This window comes from Odocoileus virginianus, chromosome 12 (assembly GCF_023699985.2).
Source record: "Odocoileus virginianus isolate 20LAN1187 ecotype Illinois chromosome 12, Ovbor_1.2, whole genome shotgun sequence".
NCBI lineage: Eukaryota > Metazoa > Chordata > Mammalia > Artiodactyla > Cervidae > Odocoileus > Odocoileus virginianus.
This window is the reverse complement of record NC_069685.1, coordinates 60,810,871-60,832,727: the sequence shown is the minus strand read 5'-3', so window position 1 is coordinate 60,832,727 and position 21,857 is coordinate 60,810,871. Positions and strand designations below refer to the sequence as shown.

Here is a 21,857-nt window from a genome sequence, read left to right as displayed (position 1 = left end):
AGCTGCTATCCTCGGCAGGGTTTTGCCAGCACATGTTATTTATTCAGTTCTAAGTTTACACGCTTAACGAGGACCAACAGTGGGACAACCAGGATGCCAGGCGTGTTGTCTGGCCTATGTGGAGCAGCTGAAGGGCATGTCCCTCCGAGTCAGGGCCTGACAATACGTGCTCCACTTGAGAAGGGAGTGGCAAAACCACTTCAGTATTCTTGCCTTCAGAAACCCATGAACAAAATGAAGAGGCAAAAAGATGTTATGACAACGGAAGATGAACCCGAAGGTTGATAGGTGTTCAATAGGCTACTGAGGAAGAGCAGAGAAGCAGCTCCATAAAGCATGAAGAGGCTGGGCTAAAGTGGAAACATCGCTCAGCTGTGGATGTGTGAAAGTCCGATGTTTGTAAAGAACAATATTGCATAGGAACCTGGAATGTTAGATCCATGAATCAAGGTCAATTGGACGTGGTAAAGCAGGAGGCGGCAAGAGTGCACGTCAACATTTTAGGAATCAGTGAACATTAATCAGTGAGTCAGTTCAGTCGCTCAGTCATGTCCGACTCTTTGCGACCCCCTGAACTGCAGCACGCCAGGCCTCCCTGTCCATCACCAACTCCCAGATTTCACTCAAACTCATGCCCATCGAGTCGGTGATGCCATCCAGCCATCTCATCCTCTGTCGTCCCCTTCTCCTCCTGTCCCCAATCCCTCCCAGCATCAGGGTCTTTTCCAATGAGTCAACTCTTCGCATGAGGTGGCCAAAGTATTGGAATTTCAGCTTCAGCATCAGTCCTGCCAATGAACACACAGGATTGATCTCCTTTAGGATGAACATTAATAGGGATTAGTAATTTATAGTGCTTACTGTAGGTTGCAATCCGTTTCTTCCTTCTGACCCTTCCCCTTCATTGTTCTCAGCCAGTGAAAATGTCTGGCCACATTTCAAAGAAGTCAGTTGACTGGTCTGCTTCTCATCTGTATCTCAAGGTCAAGGGCGGTTGATCCAGGCACAAAGCAGAAACCGAGATAAATTAGTCTGAATAAGCCACGCACATATGCCTGCAAAGACCAACTCAATAACCTGGACTTCCACTCCCTACAGGCTGTGATGAAGTGCCCCACTCCCTTCTGGCGAGGGCACGGGGCTGTCCCAAGCAGGGACCCCCTGCTGGGGTCCCTGCTGGGTGATGAGGGAGCCCTCTACTCCTCGGTGCTGGTGGGCTCTGGAGTGAGCCTGGGCTTCCCACCCCACCCAGCTGTCAGGAGGTGATGTCCTCTCGACAAGAGGTGGTCAAGAGGGGGCTTCGACCACCGCTCAGTGTTACTGAGGCCACTCTCCCTACCTAAGAGGGCAGTCAGGTCACATGGGGAGCACTAAGGAGGCGTTCATACCCCTCCCTGCCAGCGAGGTAGCACTGGAGCCCTGGTGGGAAGCTGGAACCCCTGCCCCACCCCGACCAGCAGTGAGGGGAACCTCAGTCCTTCAGGGTTAATGGAGGCCAACTGGAGACCTAGATTTCACACTCACCTGGCAGTCATGAGGCAGGACCCTCTCCTCCTGCAGAAGAGTCATAAAACCCAGCTTAAATAGAACATTTACATAAGATCCAGAGTTTCACAATACTCAAAATGCCCAGGTTTCAATAGATAATGACTCATCATATCAAGAACTAGGATGATCTCAAATGGACTGAACAATGACAGTCAGTAAATGCCAACACTGATGTGACAGAGATGTTGAAATTATCTGACAAGGATTTTAAGGCAGCCATCATATATACTTGAAATCAATGAAAAAAAACAGAAAATTTTGGCAAAGAAAGAGAAGATATAACGAAGAACCAAATGAAAAGTTTAGAACTGAAAAATACAATAATGAAATATTAAAAGGAATTAATGGACGGGTTTAAGACTAGCATATAAGAGACACAGGGAAATATCAATTCTGAAGACAGAACAATTACCCTGTCTACAGTCGAATGCTCTAACACTGAGCTATACCACCAGAAATAACCTCATCTGAACAACAGACATACAGCAGACTGAACAAAAATGAACACAGTCTCATTACCAGAGTCCCAGAAGGAAAAAAGAAAAGAGGGATGAAATACTTGAAAAAATAATGGCTATAAAGTTCTCAAATTTGACAAAAGTCACAGGCCTATAGATTTAAGAAGTCACGTGAACTTCAAGCTGAACAAACCTAAGACTACACACTAAGACACCCTGTGGTCAGATTTCTGAGAACCAATGACAGAAAAGAATTTATGGAAAGCAGTGGAAGAGAAATGACATGCTATCAGTGAAAAACAATCTAAGTGTAACAATTTCTCAGCAAAAATCATTTAAGCCAGAAGAAACTGGCACACCATTTCTTGAGCACTCAGTTCAGTTCAGTCACTCAGTCGTATCCGACTCTTTGCAACCCCATGAACTGCAGCATGCCAGGCCTCCCTGTCCATCACCAATTCCCGGAGTTTACTCAAACTCATGTCCATTGAGTCAGTGATGCCTTCTAACCATCTTATCCTCTGTCATCCCCTTCTCCTCCTGCCTTCAATCTTTCCCAACATCAGGGTCTTTTCAAATGAGTCAGCTCTTCGCATCAGGTGGCCAAAATATTGGAGTTTCAGTTTCAACATCAGTCCTTTCAGTGAATACCCAGGACTGATTTCCTTTAGGATGGACTGGTTGGATCTCCTTGCAGTCCAAGGGACTCTCAAGAGTCTTATCTAACACCACAGTTCAAAAGCATGAATTCTTCAAAGATAAGAACTGTCAACCCAGAATCCTCCATCTTGTGAAAATATCCCTTAGGAATGGATGGGAAATAGAAACATTCTCAGATGACAGAAAAGAATAAAAGTGCTTTATTCACCAAACACTTGTCTATAGAGGAAAATCCCAAGGAATCAAAACAAAACAAATCCCACAAAACAAACAAAACCCCAACAACCCAGAAAATAAAACTCTAGAATAAATGATTTTAGCAGTTTGCAAGATATGGCAAAACCTTAAAGGAATCAATTATATTTCAATATACTATTAAAAATCCAGAAATAACAAATAAAATCACTGTATCAATAAAGCAGTAATTAGGAGGCGGAGATCAGTTTATCTGGCACATAAGAACAGCGTGTGAGCTGACAGCGGACTCACAGTGGAATGAAGCTGAGTTACACTTTTACAATTGCTTATACAGTGAAAATACAGAAGCTGTTTATTCTTTACAAAGACTGGTTATAGCATTGGGGTTTTGCCTAACAACAGGGGATTAGAAAGTTATTACCTTACTCCAATTTTGAAAAACAGTTTTATGATTTTCAGAGGCATTTACAAGAAACAATCCAAGCTGAGTTTTGGTTACACAGCAGGATAAGCTAAGTTTCAATTAAGTGGCTTAACAGGTTCTGTCTACTCAAGAGAAGTTTCAAGTCCAGTCTCCACTTGGTATTTAATTTTAACAGCAGCAATGAACATACGGACAAAGTGAAAAATAACCCAACAGCTGGAAAGAAGAGAAATTCTTACATGTATTTCTAATAAAATATACTCAGGACTTGCATGCTGAAAACCCACGTAACACTGAAAGAAATCAAAGATGTAGACAAATGATGTGGTTTACTGCAGTCATGAATTCAAATGCCACTTCAAAAGTCAGCCTGGTAAAACATATCAATTTCCTGTGGTTGATTTATAGGTCTAATGTAATTCCTATCAAAACCCAGAAAGATTTTTATAGTTACAAATGAGATCATTACAGTATTTATATGGAAAAGCAAAGGAATTGGAATTGCTAAAATGTTTTACAGAAGAAAATTGGAGGAATCAGTCACCTGACTTCACAACTTATTTTATAGGTATAGTAATCAAGACTTTGTGGAATTGACAGAACAGAAGCAGAGATTAACGGAAAATGACAGATAACTGAGAAATAGATCTACACCAATATTCCCAGCTGATTTTTGATGAGGGGCCAAAAGCAATTAATAGATGAAAGATGTTCCTTTTCTAGAAAGGATGCTGGAGCAATTGGACATCAAGACAAAAAAAATACTATAACCTAAGTGTCACATGTCATACAAAAAGTAATAAAAAATGTATTACAGGGACTTCCCTGTGCAGGGGGCCTGGGTTCAATCCTTGGTCAGGGAACTAGATCCCATATGCCACAGTGAAGACATGGCACAGATTCAAAAGAAACAGACCACAGATATAAATATAAAACTATAAAATTTTGGGGGAAAAAATCACAGAAGAAAATCATCAAGATCTGAGGATAGGCAGAGGCATAACCCTTAAAAGGAAAAACTGATAAACTGAACTTTATCAAAATTAAAATACATTGCTCTGTGAATGACTTTGTTAAGAGGAAGAAATAAACTGTAGATTGAGAGAAAACTTAGCAACAAACATGCAACAAAGCAACACTGTCTAAATATGTAAAGAATTCTCGAGGCATATCAAACATTACATTGGAGAACAGACAAGTACAGATTCTTTTAAAGCATAGATGTTTCTAATTTAAAAATCTTACATGTTTTAGGTCATAAACTCTCAGGAGATTTCAAAGATTCAGCATCATACAAACACATTATCTGTGTATAAAATAACTCTCAAAAATCAACAATAAAAAAACCCAATTTTAAAGATGGTAGATGACATGAAGAGCCATTTCGTCAAAGAGGAATCTACAGAGAAGAAAAAAGAGTTTTCCACATTCATTGGCCATCAGGGATGAAAACCACAATGAGATACCATTATTTATTTATCAGAATGGCTAAAAAAGTAGGAAAAACACCAACTTGTAGTGAGGTGGGAGAGGATGCGAATCATTCACAGATTGCTGGTAGAATATAAGATGGTGGTGGGAGGGGGGACCGGGATGGGGAATACATGTAAATCCATGGCTAATTCATTTCAATATATGACAAAAACTACTGTAATGATGTAAAGTAATTAGCCTCCAACTAATAAAAATAAATGGAAAAAAAAAAAACCACCAAGTGAGATAGGATGTTTAGGAAAGCATTTGGATAAAATTGACAAAGAGTTAAGTAAGTACTCTGTTATGTGAAGAAAAACAGAAAACGTTGATTTTCTGATTTGAATTATTTTAGTTAATTGCACAAAATGATTAATAGGAAAAAAGTAAGACAGAAAAGTAAAAAGAAAAGCACAATAAAATAATTCTTAATATAAAAAAAAAGAATATAAGATGGTGTATTTTATTTCCAATCTAGGAAACAGTTTGGCAACTTCTTACTGGTAAACTAAACAAGCCCTGGCAATTGAGCATCTCCCCGCCCCCCCCCCACTACCCCCCTTACCACCCAGAGACATAAAGACTTATGCTTACATAGAAACCTTGTACATGGATGTTTATAGCAGCTTTACTCATAATAGCTAAAACTAGAAAGAACCGAGATCTCCTTCAGTGGGTGAAAAGCTAAACTAAATGAAGAATATCCATACTATGGAACAATAGTCAGCCATAAAAGACTATTTATATACCTGACATCTTGGATGAATCTTCAGAGAATTATGTGAGTGAAAAGCACACATCTCAAAAGGACTGTATGGTATATTTACACAACATTGTTTTTTCTTTTTCTTTGGCAATGCACTTTAAAAACTTTTATTCAGCAACCATAGAATTATACACAAATTCTGAACAGAGAAAAACAAAATAGATATGTGATGCTCATCTTTTTCAAACATTTATTCCTTGATGGCTCAGAGGTAAAGAATCTACCTGCCAATGCAGGAGATGCAGGTTCCATTGTTAGGTGGGGAAGATCCCCTGAAGAAGTATTCTTGCCTGGGAAATCCCATGGACAGAGGAGCCTGGCGGCTACAGTCCATGGAGTCACAAAAGAGTCGGACATTACTTAGCAACTTAAAAACAACCATTTAATAGTTAAATCTAGAAGTAAAGTGTACACAACATTCTTGCAACTACAGAGATGGAGAATAAAGGAGTGTAACCCAGTAGATAAGGAAAAGCTGCATGGAGAACCGAAGTGATGTGGGGATAAAATGGATATGACGGACCCTTGTGGTCATGGATCAATTCTTTATCTTGACTGGATCAATGTCAATATCCAGGTTGTGACATTGTAAATAAACTACTGTTTCTCAAGATGTTACCATTAAGGCAAATTGGATCAAGGATGCATGGGATCCCTTTGTATTAATTCTCACACCGTGTGGGAATTGACAGTCATCTCAAAATAAAGTTTATTCATTAAAGAAAAATGAGGCATCTCATTCACAGTGGGATCATTAGGTACTTTTCCAGCCCCCATATTTTCCAGAAAGAAGCACCCCCATCGTGGTAAAGGGCTTCCCAAGTGGCGCTAACGGCAGAGAACCCACCTGCCAATGCCGGAGCCCTAAGAGGTGAGGGTTCGATCCCTGGGTCGGGAATATTCCCTGGAGGGCTTGGCAACCCACTCAGCATTCTTGCCTGGGGAATCAATCCCATGGATAGAGGAGCCTGGTGGGCTACAGTCCACGGGGTCACAAAGAGTCGGGCACGACTGAAGCAATGCAGCATGCAACGCCGTTAAGACTCCAGGTTTATGCAGGTAGAATTAATTTTAATATTCTCCAAGCTCTGTCCACTTCTATTACTCGACGAGGGGTCCTGCCAACTCAGATTACTCTACCGGGGTGGAGTCTCATTCATTTCGTATTATTATTTGTTAATGCATCCAAAGGACTATCTGACTCACCTTCCAGGTTCCAAGACGGCGGAGGAGATTTCAGGCGATTATGCACAGAAAGTACTCAGCATAGTGCCCAGCACAAATAAGTAGTGCTTAATGATAGTTTTAAATGGCACAGTCAGGCTGGGGAAAGCGTGCTGTGTCCCAGCTCCAGCCCCGCCTTCCCGCTTAACACACCTGCGTGCCTCAGCGTGACAACAGGGAGCTCAAAATGGCGCCGGTCGTGTCTGAGGCATTGGGCTTCTCTCCCGGGTGTGGGCGGGGCTTGCGCTAGCCAGGAGCCCTGGTTGGACATAGCGTCAGTGGGGGCGGGCCTCGATGGGGGCGTGGTCTGTGTTGCCCGCGCTTTTTGGTCCCGTTCAATACAGTCGCTCGGGTCGTGTCGGACTCTGCGACCCCATGGACTGCCACATGCCAGGCCTGCCTGTCCATAACCAAATCCCGGAGTTTACTCAAACTCATGTCCATAGTTGGTGATGCAGTCCAACCATATCATCCTCTGTCATCCTCTTCTCCTCCCACCTTCAGTCTTTCCTAGCATCAGGGTCTTTTCCAGAGTCAGTTCTTCGCATCTGGTGGCCAAAGTATTGGAGCTTCAGCTTCAGCATCAGTCCTTCCAGTGAATATTCAGGACTGATTCCTTTAGGATGGACTGGTTGAATCTCCTTGCAGTCCAAGGGACCCTCAAGAGTCTTCTCCAACAGTGCAGTTCAAAAGCATCAATTCTTCAGTGCTCAGCTTTCTTTAAAGTCCAACTCTCACATCCATACATGACTACTGGAAAAACCATAGCTTTGACTAGACGGACCTTTGTTGGCAAAGTAATGTCTCTGCTTTTTAATATGGTGTCTAGGTTGGTTATAACTTTTCTTCCAAAGAGGAAGCCTCTTTAAGTTCATGGCTGCAGTCACCAACTGCAGTGATTTTGGAGCCCCCCAAAATAATGTCTGTTACTGTTTCCACTGTTTCTCCATCTATTTGCCATGAAGTGATGGGACAAGATGTCATGATCTTAGTTTTCTGAATGTTGAGTTTTAAGCCAGCTTAAGCCTCTCTTTCACCACTTAAGTAGTTGCATCTTGGCCGAGGACACCTCAGGCATCTTAAAAGCAGGATGCCTCAGGCACCTTGGAAGCGCTGAGGAGAGTGTTTTGTGGTGATAGTCCTGTGAACTGATTGTTGAAATAAACGGGTGTAAAGGACAGACACCTTTTTGACAAATGCAGAATGTCTTTGTTTTGGGTTTTGAATGCCTGTGGAAAGTTTTATACTAAAAGCCCGATGGATTTTATTTTTCTAAATTTTCAAAAAACTTTTTCATGACATTTAGCTGATGTACAATATTATATAAGTGACAGGTGTGCAGTGTAGTAATTCACAACCTTTTTTTTACAAGGTTTTTACTCCATCTATAGTTACTCTAGAATATTGGCTATATTTCCTATCTTGTGCAATATATCCTTGTAGCTTATTTTTATACATAATAGCTTGTACCTATTCCCTACCCCTATCTTGTCCCTCTCCCCTTCTCTCTCCCCACTGGTAACCACCAATTTGTTCTCTATATCTATGACTCTCTCTTTTTGTTGTTATACTCATTAGTTCGTTGTATTTTTAAAATTTCAAAATTTAAGTGATATCATATTCAATTCAGTTCAGTTGCTTAATTGTGTCCAACTCTTTGCTACGTGTGTTTGTCTTTCTCTGCCTGACGTATTTCACCCAGCACAGTACCCTCCAAGTCCATCTATGTTGCTGCAAATGGCAAAATTTCCTTCTTTCTATGGCTTAGTAGTATTTCACTGCACATGCATACCACATCTTTATCCACTCATCTGTTGATGTACACTTAGGCTGCACCCATATCCTGGCAATGGTAAACAGTGCTGCTCCAAACAATGCAGTGCATGCATCTTTCCAAGCCTTATAGAGTTTAGATACATATTGCACACAGTTCTGAATTTTTCTTGATTATTGGTTACTTTGCCTGCGGGTTGTGCTGATTTGAATGTCTATTATATGTTGTTAAGAATTATATTCAGGGTCAACAAATACAGTAACCTTTTAAAAATACTTTTGGATTCTTATGAGCTTTATCCTTATGCATCTGTCACTTCCTGGAATCCACTCCTGCCAGGAGGAGGAGAGGCAATCCAATGCCTGTGACATGGAATCTGAGTTTTTAATTTTTAATCTAGAAATTTGGATGATTCCATTCTCCATGACTGCAAAACATTTATTTCTTGATATTTTGTTTTTTCAAAACTTGGTGCTTTCCAAAGAGGTGTTGTTAACTGAGCTGTTTTAATTTGATGTTATTTTGGACATCAATAATAAATTTGGGTCCAGTTTCATATTCAGGGTGTAGATTCATGTAATAAAAACTTTTACACTTATTTTCAATTTGATAACCTCCCTGTGTTACCTTCTCCCTGAGTTATGACTTTTTTTCTGACACTTTTGAATGTTTTATTAAACTGTAGGTGACTTTTAAAAAAGAACAAACATGGAAATCCTCATGAATGTTTCAGCATGGCATAGTACCTCGAACATTAACTCATAGGATTCCTCTGGAGTTTCATTGCCCTAGTTTTGGTCCTTTAAAGTGAGTGAACAAGATTCTGCACTCTTATGGGGACTTACTTTGTATTCTGGTGATACATAATGCAGTCTTTATATCACTAACAGCTTTATTGAAATATAGTTCACTTACAGTCACACTTCATGGTGTGAAATTTGGCGTCTTTTAGGATATTTACAGAAGGCTGCAACAGCAACACAATTTTAGAAGCTTTACATCATTCCCCCCAAATAAATACCTTACTCATTAGCAGACAGTCCCTATTTCCCCTAACCCCTAAGGCCTAGGCAAACACTAATTTACTCTTTATTTCTGTGGATTTACTTATTTTGAACATTTAATTTAAATGGAATAATGCAGTGTGATTTTTTGTGTCAGGCTTCTCAGTGTAATGTTTTCAGGGTTCATCCATAGTGTAGCATGTATCAGTCCCTGATTTTTTATTGCTGAATAATATTCCATTGTATAGATCATACCTCAGTTGATAGACTTTTGTGTTGTTTCCACTTTCCTGCTATTATGAGGAAGGTCACTGTGAACTTTCATGTATAGGGTGTTGTGTGAATACACACTTTTATATCTTTTGAGTGTATAGCTTGAAGTGAAATTGCTGGGCCATATGGTAAACTGTTTCACTGAATACCTGCAAAAATCTTTTCCAAAGTGACTGCACCTTTTTACATTCCTGCCAGCAGCATGTGAATGTTCCAATTTCTCCACACCCTCACAAATACTTACCATCTGTAATTTTGTATTATAACTATCCTATGAAATGTGAAATGGTCTCTCATTGTGGTATTGATTTGTATTTTTCTGATGGCTAATGTTGTGTATCCTTTCATGTGCTTAATGTTTCTTTGGAGAAATGTCCAAGTCATTTGCCCATTAGAAGAAAAATTGGACTATGTGTCTTTTATAAGTGAGTTGTAATAGTTCTTAAATAGTCTAGATTTTTAAAATCATACATATGAGTTGCAGGTATAAAGTTTAATTTTGGCTGTGCTGGATTGCGAGGGCTTTGCTAATTCTGGAGCGGGGGGCTACTCTAGTTGCGGTGCTTGGGCTTCTCGTTGCGGTGGCCTCTCTCCTTGGGGAACACAGGCTCTAGGCCCTGCTGAAGCAGGGACTCCGTGGCTGTCCGGCTTCAGGAGTTGTGGCACGTGGGCTCAGTAGTTGAGCTCCCGGCTCTGGAGCGCAGGCTCAATAGTTTTGGCGCATGGGCTTAGTTAGTCTGCGGCATGTGGGGTCTTCCTGCATCAGGTATCAAACCCTTGTCTCCTGCATTGGCAGGAGGATTCTTTACCACTGAGCCACCAGGGAAGCCCTTGCCATTTTTTCTTTGTATTGGTGGTTGTTTTTTTGAAATTTCTTAATGGTGTCCTTTGAATCACAACAGCTTTACATTTTAGTGATGTGTGGTTTATGCATAAGGGAATCTTACTGGCTGGGAACTATTTAGTCATTAAATCACATCCTCAGCAGGATTTTGGTTATATAAATTAAAAGCTGAATGTGAAAGGGTTTGGGAAATATTTGAATTAGTTCATTCCAAAATTTGGTATATATGCAAAATAATTCATTAGTGAACATGTCATTCCCCTGTTCAAACATGTCATTTTTCTTATTTACAAGGTTGTGCTTAATTTCTGCTGTACAGCAAAGTGACTGCTATTTCCATATATTCTTTTTCATATTCTTTTCCACTATGGTTTATCACAGGATATTGACTATAGTTCCCTGTGTTACAAAATAGGACCTTGTTGCTTATCCATCCCATATATACTAATTTGCATCTGCTAATCCCAAACTCCCAATCCTTCCCTCCCTCACCCTCCCTTTGGCATCTGTCAGTCTGTTCTTTGTATTTGTGAGTCTGTTTTTGTTTCATAAATATATTTATTTGCATTGTATTTTAAATTCCACATATAAGTGATATCATATGGTACCTTGTTTAAATAGTTCTTGATTACCCTTTTAATGTCCATGTGATGAGTAATAATAGTCCCTCACTCACTTCTGATATTAGTAATTTGTGCCTTCTCTCTCTTTTTTTAAAGATTGCTTAGTTGGAAGTTTATCAGTTTGTTTCTTCTTTTCAAAGAACTGGTTTTGGGTTTATTGATTTCCTGTTTTTTCAATTTCATTACTTTCTGCTGTAGTTGGCATTATTTCTTTTCTTTTTTGCTTCGGGTTTAATGTTGTTCTTCCACTAAGTGATTGTTTTCAGAACTTTTTTTTCCTAATATATGCATTTAATGCTGTAAATGTCCTTCTAAATCCTGCTTTTACTGCATTTCATACATTTTGATGTTATATGCTTATATTCATTTTCGTTTAGTGATAAGTATGTAAAATTTCTCTGGAGAATTCTTTGTTTGATCCCTGTGTCACTTAATCTCCAAATATTGGGGGATTTTTCAGCTATCCTTCTGTTTTTTTTTTTTACTTTAGTGTTTTATTTTTTTGGTTTGAGAATCTATTTTGTATAATTTATATTGTTTTAAGTTTGTTGAGGTGTCTTTTTTACCCAGAATGTGGACTATCTGGTGAACATTTCATATCAGCTTGAGAAGACAGTATTCTACGTTGTTGGATGTAGTATTTTATAAAAATTAATTAGATCTAGTGGATTGATGATACTGTTCAATTCATCCTTACTGATTTTCTGCCTCCCGCATCTACCAGTTACTGAAAGAGCTGTGTTTAGTGCTACAATAGTGGATTTGTGTCTTTCTCCTTGCAACTTTATCAGTTTCTGCCTTACATATTTTAATGTTGTGTTGTTATATGCATGTATGCTAAAGATTATATCTTTTTGAAGAAATGACTTCTTTAACATGATGTAATTAATACCTTTTCTTTATCTCTTAATAACTTTTCTTGTTCTGAAGTCTATTTTGTATGGCATTAGCATAGCTATTCTAGCTTTTTTTTTGCTTCGTGTCAGCATAATTTATCATTTTTGTCTCTTTTAATTAAAATATTTTTGTAATTAAAATGAGTTTCTTATAGACAATATGTGGTGGTGGTTTAGTTGCTAAGTTGTGTTTGACTCTTGCAACCCCATGGACTGTAGCCCACCAGGCTCCCCTGTCCATGGGATTTTCCAGGCAAGAATACTGGAGTGGGTTTCCATTTCCTTCTCGAGGGGATCTTCTGGACCCAGGAATTGAACCTGTGTCTCCTAGAGACAATGTCATTGGGGCTTATTTTTTTAATCTATCCCAAGGGTCTCTTTTAATTGCTGCTTTTTGACCATTAATATTTAAAGTGATTATTGATATATTTGAATTAATTGCTACTATATAATTGTAACTTTTCCATTCATTGCCCTCATTCTTTCTTTTTTTTTGTGATCCACTCTTTTAAGTGATTTTTTTTCACCTTTTCTGATTTTGAGTATTTTGTATAGTTACACTTTTTTCTTCTTTTAGCATGACAATTATATGTACTTCTTTAAAAAAAGATTGTAAGTAGTTCCCTTAGAGTTTACAGTATACACTTACAACTAACCTAACTTCATAAACAGATCATGCTGTATTTCTTCATGCTTGGTGCATGTACCTTATTAAAGAGTATTTCCAGTCCCTCCTTTCTAGCTCATGAAGAACTACTCTTATACCAGTTCATTTACCCAAAAACTATTATCACCAGTTGTATTTTTGCAATTATTTTGAACTAAATGAATCAGGTTACTAAAGGATAAAAAAATAACAACTGAAATATTTTACCTTATCTTTATATTTATTCCTTCTCTAACACTCTTTATGTGGATCTAAGTTTCTATCCTGTATCACTTTCCTTTTCCTTGTGGGAAGAACTTCTTTAAACATTTCTTGCAAAGCAGATCTATTGGAGACAAATCCAAGCTTTATCTTAGAAGGTCTTTATTTTTCCTTCACTTTTGAAGTAGAAATTTGATGGATACAAAATCTAAGTTCCTCTGCCCCTACCCCCTGCAATTTGTCATTTCACTGCACACTCTATTTGCTTGCTTGATTTCTGAAGAGAAATCCATCATCACTGTGACACTAATTTCTCTTCAGGTAAGATTCTTCCTCTCTGTCTACTTTAAAGGTTCTCTCTGGCTCTGATTTTCTGAAGTTGAACTATGATATACAAGGGTGTTAATTATTTGGTATTTATCCTGCTTGGTGTTCTCTGAGATTCTGGATCTTTGGTTTGATGCATGTCGAATAAAAATCTTCAGCCCTTACTACTTTATTTTTGATTATTTTTTTTTTGCCCTTACTACTTTAAATATATTTTATCTTTCTCTCTTTCTGTCTTCTTTTGGTAGTCCCTTCACACAAATGTTATACCTTTTATAACTGTCCCGCAGTTCCTTGATATTCTATTTTCTTCTGTCTTTTTTTCCCTCTTATTTAGTTTGAGAAGTTTCTGTTGCCCTATCTTTAAGCTCACTGATTCTCCCCTCAGTCGTATCCAGTACTCAGGAACTCGTAAAAAGCCTTCTCCATTTCTGTTGCAATGCTTTCAACTTGTACCATTTCCTTTCTTTCTTAGAATTTCTATCTCTGCTTACACTCCCCATCCATTTTGCATACTGTCCACTTCTTCCCTTACTGTATTAATTTTACTTATTTTAAATTCCCAGTCTGTTGCCGTCCAGTGGTTAAGGCTTGTCCGACCCTTTGCGACTCCAGGGACTTATAGAGTTAGTGGAATTCTCTAGGCCAGAATACTGGAGTGGGTAGCCTTTCCCTGCTCTAGGGGATCTTCCCAACCCAAGGATCGAGCCCAGGTCTACCGCATTGCAGGCAGATTCTTTACCAGCTCAGACACCAGGGAAGCCCAAGAATATTGGAGTGGGTAGCCTACCCCTGCTCCAGTGGATCTTCCTGACCCAGAAATCGAACCAGGGTCTCTTGCATTGCAGGTGGATTCTTTACCAACTGAGTTATCAGGGAAGCCCCAGAGTTTGCTCAAATTCATGTCCATTGAATCAGTGATGCTTTCTAACCATCTCATCCTCTGCTGCCCCCTTCTCACTTGCCTTCAGTCTTTCCCAGCATCAGGTTCTTTTCCAATGAGTCAGCTCTTCACATCAGGTGGACAAAGTTCCCAGCCTAACAATTCCAGAATCGGTGTCCTATCCTGGTCTGGTTCTGATGCTTGTTTTGTCTCTTCAAACTTTTTTTCAATACCTTTGAGAATGCCTTGTAATTTTTGGTTGAACACTAAACATAATGTATTGGGTAAAAACCACTGAGGCAAATAGGTCTTTAATGTGAGTTTTTTGTTGTTGTTGTTCAGCCCCTCAGTCGTGTCCGACTCTTTGCGACCCCATGAATCGCAGCACGCCAGGCTTCCCTGTCCATCACCAACTCCCCCTGTTTGCTCAAACTCATGTCCATCGAGTCAGAGATGCCATCCAACCATCTCGTCCTCTGTCATCCCCTTCTCCTCCTGCCTTCAATCTTTCCCAGCATCAGGGTCTTTTCTAATGAGTCGACTTTTCATATCAGGTGGTCAAAGTATTGAAGCTTTAGCTTCAGCACCAGTCCTTCCAATGAATATTCAGGACTGATTTCCTTTAGGATGGACTGGTTTGATCTCCTTGCAGTCCAAGGGACTCTCAAGAGTCTTCTCCAACACCACAGTTCAAAAGCATCAATTCTTTGGTGCTCAGCTGTCTTTATGGTCCAACTCTCACATCCATACATGACTACTGGAAAAACCATAGCTTTGACTAGACAGACCTTTGTTGGCAAAGTAATGTCTCTGCTTTTTAATATGCTATCTACATTTGTCATAGCTTTTCTTTCAAGGAGCAAGCACCTTTTAATTTCATGGCTGCAGTCACCATCTGAAGTGATTTTGGAGCCCAAGAAAATAGTCTGTCAATATTTTCACTTTTTCCCCATCTATTTGCCATTCAGTGATAAGACCAGATGCCATGATCTTCATTTTTTGAATGTTGTCCAGCTTTTTCACTCTCCTCTTTCACCATCATCAAGAGGTTGTTAATTCCTTGTCACTTTCTGACATGAGGGTGGTGTCATCTGCGTGTCTGAGGTTATTGATATTTTTCCCAGCAATCTTGATTACATCTTGTGCTTCATCCAACCTGGCATTTTGCATGATGTACTCTGCATATAAGTTAAATAAGGAGGGTGACAACATACAGCCTTGACATACTCCTTTCCTGATTTAGAACCATGTTACTAGATTTGGGGACTTCCTTTCTCCAGGCCAGGAAGTGGCCTTTCTTATGATCTGATAGAAATTAAGGTGATGTTCTGGTAAAATTTTCCCTTGAGGGAAAGCATTCTTAGGGAGAACAGAACTGTTTTGGGCATGTTTCAAAATGATTGCTTTTCTTCTCCCATGCCAGAAGTATGAAGGACTTTTCTTTGATCTTCACCCTGAGAATGTGGGTGGTGGCATAATCCATGAAATGGTGGTGGTTCCCATAAGACTGCTCCCTCCCTGGAGTTTTTAAGTATGTCTCCCATGAGGAGAAATTCATCGATTGCAGTGTAAGTTTTGCTGCCCAGATCTGGGCTCCAGCAGAGTCCTGTGCTTGGTGAAGCTGTAATTCTCTGTAGTCACTTATCTAGGTCTTGTGGTAGTGATAGCTCACCACATGGCATCAGTTCTCTGACAGATTTCAGGATTATTGATTTTCAGTTTGTTCAGCTTTTCTATTGTGAGGACAGGAATGATGATCTCTAAGCTCCAAACATACTGGACCACAAACTGGAAGTCTTTTAATCTCTTATAGTTAAATAATGTTTGTTTCTTTAAAACAGTTGCCTTTCATTTGTTAGAAAAGTGGAGAGATGTACTCAGGGAATCCTCCTGCTTGTTTAAAACCAGAACGCCACAGATTGCTCAGGGAGCTGTCACATCCTAATTCAAGCTTTCCAGAAGCTTCGGTGCCAATCCCATACTCTTTAAGGGAGATGTATGAAAGTGGCTCAGTCGTGTCCGACTCTTTGTGACCCCAAGGACTATACAGTCCATGGAATTCTCCAGGCCAGAATATAGGAGTGGGTAGTCGTTCCCTTCTCCAGGGGATCTTCCCACCCCAAGGATTGAACCCAGGTCTCCCACATTGCAGGCAGATTCTTTACCAGCTGAGCCACCAGGGACGCCCAGGGGAGATGTATATGTAGGTCAGTCATTTGCCTGAGATTCTAAGAGCAAAAAAGAAAGAAAAAATTTGCTGCATTAGAAAAGACTAGGGTGGGGACTTATCTTGTGGTCCAGCAGTTAGGACTCCACATTGCCAACGCAGGGTGCACGGATCTGATCTGTGGTTGGGGAACTAAGAGCCCACATGCTGTGGGTGGGGCTAAAATAAAGACAAAAAAGACCGGGGCATAGCGTGTGGGCTCCTGGTGTACATTCAGGATGATCCAGACTCCTTCAAGTCAGGTGGGTGAGAAGCAGCAATTCCAACAGACAGGGATGATCCGGTTTATCCTGACTTATCTTGGCCTCATATTATCCTGGGCTTCATCACTTAAACTTTTATGTTGTACTGCTCTACATACCCCACGAACAGGACTACAGGGAAGTCTAAAACACTTAGGTCTGGCTTCCCATGTCACCAGTCGTACAAGCCAATGCTATTCCACACTTGATCTACAGATCCCAGACATCTGAGGATTCTGCAAAGGAATGAGAAAACTTTCATAAGTTACAAAGCTAACACAAAGGTTCTGGAAGGAAAACAGGGAGAAGGGAGGAGTCAGCTGTGTAGGCAACAGGGGGCCTCCCCCTGCTCCAGGAGTGGAGGGGACAAGACTATGGGACAACAGCCTCGAACCACCCACCTTTGAGAGGGGAAGGTAGTGGGCGGGGGAAGGGGACGAGTGCTGTATCTCCAGGCGCCCGGTTTGCTCTGGAATTAGACGGGTGAGGGCTGGACTTGGGTTTCACATGGAAACAGGGCCCACGCGAGGCCCAGCCTGGGAGGAAGGTAGACACTGTCTGTCCCCAAAGTTCTCGGCTCAGGTCTTCATTCGCCTCTTAGACTCCCAGAAAGTGGACTGCGCCCTGGAGGAGGAGGACTTTGTTGATGGCCCAACTGTTTTGAGTCCAGCCAAGTCCTCAGCAGGTGATGAGTCCCTAACAGCTGGGCGTCTCCTGGCTGTGACCCCCTGGAGCTGGGGCTGCCGGGGGTAGAGGCGGGGGTGGACATGGCCCTGAAGGCAGCCTTGGCTGGGGGTGGGCTGTCTTCTCGGCTGGAAGTATGGGGGCTCTGCCTGGAAGTATGGGGGCTCTGCCCGGGGGCACCTCCAGGCATGTGACTGAAGATGGGGGCAGTAGCACCTCCAAAGCCAGGCTTCTTATTAGTGCTGGGCTTATTCTTAGTGCTGGGCTTATTCTTAGTGCTGGGCTCATTCTTAGTGCTGGGCTTATTCTTAGCGCTGGGCTTATTTTTAGCACTGGGCTCATTCTTATCCCTGGGCCCCATGATCACCATGGGCGGGCTCTGGCCAGGAAGGCCCCGGTGTTCCGGGCCACTCTTCCCGCCCTGCTGTGTGTGGTTCTCCGGGCTCCCCTTTTTGTGTTGAAATGCTGAGAGCAGCAAAGAGGCAGCTGAGATCCAGGACAGATGCTCCATTTCCAACGCCCCCGGCCTGCAGGGGGCTGTGCGTGATCCACCAACTGTGGGGCAGCGCGGCCCGCTGCTGGGCCCCGCGCTGGGCACGGCCTGGGGCACCCAGGTGGCAGCGGCAGGGGCTGGGCCGGCTGGAAACGCAGCTGGGCTGGCAGCCCAGGCCGGCTGGCTGCTGGCATGGCTGCCCATGGGGTAGTTGGCGGGTGGAGCTGGGGGGCCTGGAGCAGAGCTTGGGGCCCCTGTTAGGGCTGGAGCTGCCGGGTTTCCATAGTGTGGTGAGTGGCCCCAGGCGGGGGCTCCGCGCTGCTGCACATCAGGGACCCCCGAGATGGGCTGGGCTGGGGCTCTGGTGTGAGAGGAGCGCCTGAACCCGAGTCCAGGCAGGCTGGTGCTGACCGTGACAGAGGCCGCGCTGTCCCTGGGGGGCGTCTGCAAGGCCTGGGAAGATGGGAAGAGGCTCCTGCTGGATCCAGGGGGAGACCCGAAGAGGGGAGACTGGGAGGGTGGAATGGTGTCCATGGGGGTGACCTGAGTGTCAGAAGTGGGTGGGGAGTCAGGCCCCCAGATGTGCAGGGTGAGGGTCTGGTTTGGAGAGAAGACCTGATGAGCTGGCTGGTGGGCAGCAGGGACTGAGGATCAGATACGGGAGGGGGGCTATGGCGGGTGAAGACAGGAGAGTCCAGGCACATGGGTGTGGGGGACCCCAAGCCCGAGGAGCCGGGCGCTGCAGGGAAGGCCGGTGTGGCATCTTCCGCAGCTGGGCCCCACGCCGGGGGCTGGGAAAGGCCTCCTCCTCCTGCCGCGTTCCTAAGAGGCCCCCGGACGGGCTTCTGCTGGAAGCCGGGAAGCCAAGCCGCACCCGGGGCCCAGGCCGGAGCCGGGCTTCCCCTCGCACCCGCAGTCCCTGGCGCGGGGCCGAAGCAGGGGCGGAGGGGCTTGGGGGCCGAGCAGACAGGCCCGCGCTGCCCGATCCTGGGGAGGAAGCGGGGGTGGGCAGGGTGAAAGGGGCGGGGGGGCCGTGAGTGGGAAGGAGGGCCCGGGAGGGGCTGGGACCAGGAAGAGAGGGGCCCGGGGGAGCCGTGCCTTACCCCTGACCAGGGATGCGCAGCGGGGGCCCCTCCAGCAGACGCCCGGGCGTCTACTGGCGCTGGGGAGGCCGACTCCCTCTGGCCTCTCTCGGGCCGAGGAGCCCTGCCGGGGGCCGGAGGGTCGGCCGTCGCGGGGAAGGGACGGTAGGGCTGCGGGGCCGGGTTCTCATCCCGCAGCGCGCTGTTGATGCGCCGGAACGCCTCTGCTTTCTCCGCGTCCAGGTCTTCGGCGGTGACTCGGAAACCCAGCTCAGGGGGTGAGGGCAGCCTCAGCGGCTCCCCTCGCCTGCGCGGCAGCAGAGGAAACCTGCGTTTTCCGGGCCTGGGACCGTCCGATGTGGGGGGGCCATTCTCCCCGGTTCGTTTCTGCCCCCTGGAAGCTTCCGCGTCCTCAGGCCGGCTGTTGCTCTGGGAAGCCACCGGGGCGGCACAGGGCGGCGGCGGGGCCCCCTCGCTCGCTTTCCTCGAGGACCTCCGGGGCAGCCCTCGCGGCATGCGGGGGCCCGTCCTCCTCTGCCCTGGCGGGAAACCTGGGGTGGAGCTGTGGGAGCTGGTGATGGCGTTTCTTTGGGGGCAGGAGGTCACACAAGAGGTCTGGAGTTTCTCGGTGGATCTGTCTACCGAGCTCTTGGCGTGGAGGTTTCTCCGCAGAGGCCCAGGCCTGGGCACGCAGGCAGAGAAGTCTCCCCGGGCCGCAAGGGGCCTAAATGTTGACCGTGCACCCCGAGAGCCATCGGGGCCCCCTTTCTGATGGTCCTTCTGTGTGAATGCGGGGTCTTCCTCCTGCTGGGCCAGCCCCTTCCCGCTCTCTCCCAGGGCCCTCCTCACCGTCTTCCCTGTGCAGGAGCCCGGGGCACACCTGAGTGTGCTGGGCGGCACGGGGCTGACCTGCTGCTGGCGCCCACCACACGCAGGGACCGTGCCCACTGCGGACGCTGAGCCGCGGCACATCGTGGAGATGCGAGCACCCAGCACCGCCTTCCTCTGATGGTGTCGCCTGCAGAGGGAGGCGAGGACCCCCAGGAAGGAGCGCAGGGTCTGCGGGATCAGAGAACACCGTCTCAGAGACGCTGCGACAAAGCGCAGATGCAGAGTCACCGGATACTTGTGGGCTGGCCTGCGAGTGGACAGCGGGGCACGGACAGCTGGGTGACCTAGGCCGGCCACGGAAAACCGGCGGGTGCGGGGATCGGGCTGGGGGCAGCCGAGCCGTCCTGGCAGGTGCTGGCCCCCCAGAGCCTGGGGTGGGGGTGAGGGGCAGGGCCTGCCCAGGTAAGTGCCCATAGGGCACGTGGGTGGGTGGTCGGCGCTTGGATAGAGGGCTGGGCTCAGAGCGTTCTGGTTCAGCTGCCAAGTCAGCCAAACGTGAAGTGAGCACAGCTTGGTGCGTTGCTGGGATGCTGCTCTAGATACCTGTAAGCAAAGAATGTGATGTATGCGCTCGGTGCAAAAGGTTCTGGAGGGATAGCGCATGCGCAGAGGACAAGTGAGGCCGGGTGGTGAGCAGGTGAGATAAGCTCCTAGACAGTCTGGCGCTTCCGAAACTCCTGGGGTCTGAGGGTTGGAAGTGTTTGTCTTGAGGGCGATGAGCTTCTTGGCAGGACATCTGGCTCTTCTCTCCTGCCTGGGCCCCTGGGCCCCAGACCTGTCGGGGGTCTCCACCCAACCAAGGGGAGCAGAGTTCCTGGCTCTGAGCCCCCCACCCCCCACCCCCAGGGTGGCAGCTTTGGCATCAGCGCCTGTACATCCTCCTGCCTTTAACTCTAGCAGCAATGGAGGGGAGAGCTGCTAAAAGCAGAAGTGCCCGCCTCACCCAGATCCTGCTGGGATGACCCCTGAGGCAGCCGCCAGGGCAGGCAGAGAAGGCCATACTTACCCCATGACCCATAAACCCACTCCTAGGCAAGTAACTCAGGGAGAAATTTGTCACAAAAAGGTATGTGAATGTTTTAGCTAATTTATCCACAACTCCTAAATACAGGACTATTAAGATTGTCCACTTTTTCTTGAATTTGCCATTTTTCAGTTGTTCTCAGAACAATACTGTGTATACACGTTGTCTCACAGTCGTTAATATTTTACCAATTAAATAAAATGCAGAAGACTTACATTCATATAGATTATTTTACCTGACACTCTTTCATAGTTGTCATATGTGTCACCTTTATATGATTTGAATGCCACCCTCTGAGACTGTGGTGTCCTTTTTTCATTCGAAAGTCATACAGGGAATTCCTCCGTGGTCCAGTGGTTAGGACTCACCGCATTCACTGCCTGGGGCCAGAGCTCTGTCCCTGGTAAAGAAACTTAGATCCCTCAAGCTGCATGGTGAGACCAAAAGAAAAAAAAAAAAGTCATATATTAAATAATTTAAGAGGATAATTTATCCAGATACTTACCATTTCAGCTGCCCTTCCTTTGTTCTTGAAGTTGCAGCCTTCCTTGAGTTATTTGACTTCAGTCTGAAGAAGTTCCTTTCATGCATTTTTGTAGCAAATTGGTAAAGAATTGTTAGTTTTTTATTGTCTCCATCAGCCGTCATTTTGAGTTTTGTTTGGCTTTCAATCTTTAAGGGTATCTTTGCTTTAAGGATATAATGTCCTGATTTGATCTTTTCAACACTTTAAAGATGTTATTCCGTTTATTTTTTGGCTTCTATGTTTTCTGATGAGAAGTCACAGCCCTTCAAGTTGGTGTTGTCCGATGTATAACAGGCCATTTTCCTTGACTGCGTTCTTTTTTAAATTTTCTTCAGATTGATTGTGTCAGGGTGAGGTTTTCTGAGCTTAGGTCTGTGTCTCTAAATCAGTGACATTTTCAACCATTCTTTTCCTCATATATTTTATTCTGCACCTTTCCTTTAGA

At 44.4% G+C, this 21,857-nt stretch overlaps 1 protein-coding gene across 1 annotated transcript in view; it reads right to left on the bottom strand.

Annotated features, from left to right (window-relative positions):
• The window catches only part of LOC139037673 (nuclear envelope pore membrane protein POM 121C-like), a 29,886-nt gene that overhangs the window by 7,457 nt on the left and 572 nt on the right, over window positions 1-21,857 (bottom strand). The window contains exons 2-4 of the mRNA XM_070474663.1: window positions 19,076-20,339; window positions 18,592-18,876; window positions 17,414-18,533 (exon numbers count right to left, since the gene is read on the bottom strand). Coding sequence (XP_070330764.1) covers window positions 17,414-18,533; window positions 18,592-18,876; window positions 19,076-20,339 — 2,669 coding nt within the window. The remainder of the gene's footprint in view (window positions 1-17,413; window positions 18,534-18,591; window positions 18,877-19,075; window positions 20,340-21,857) is intronic.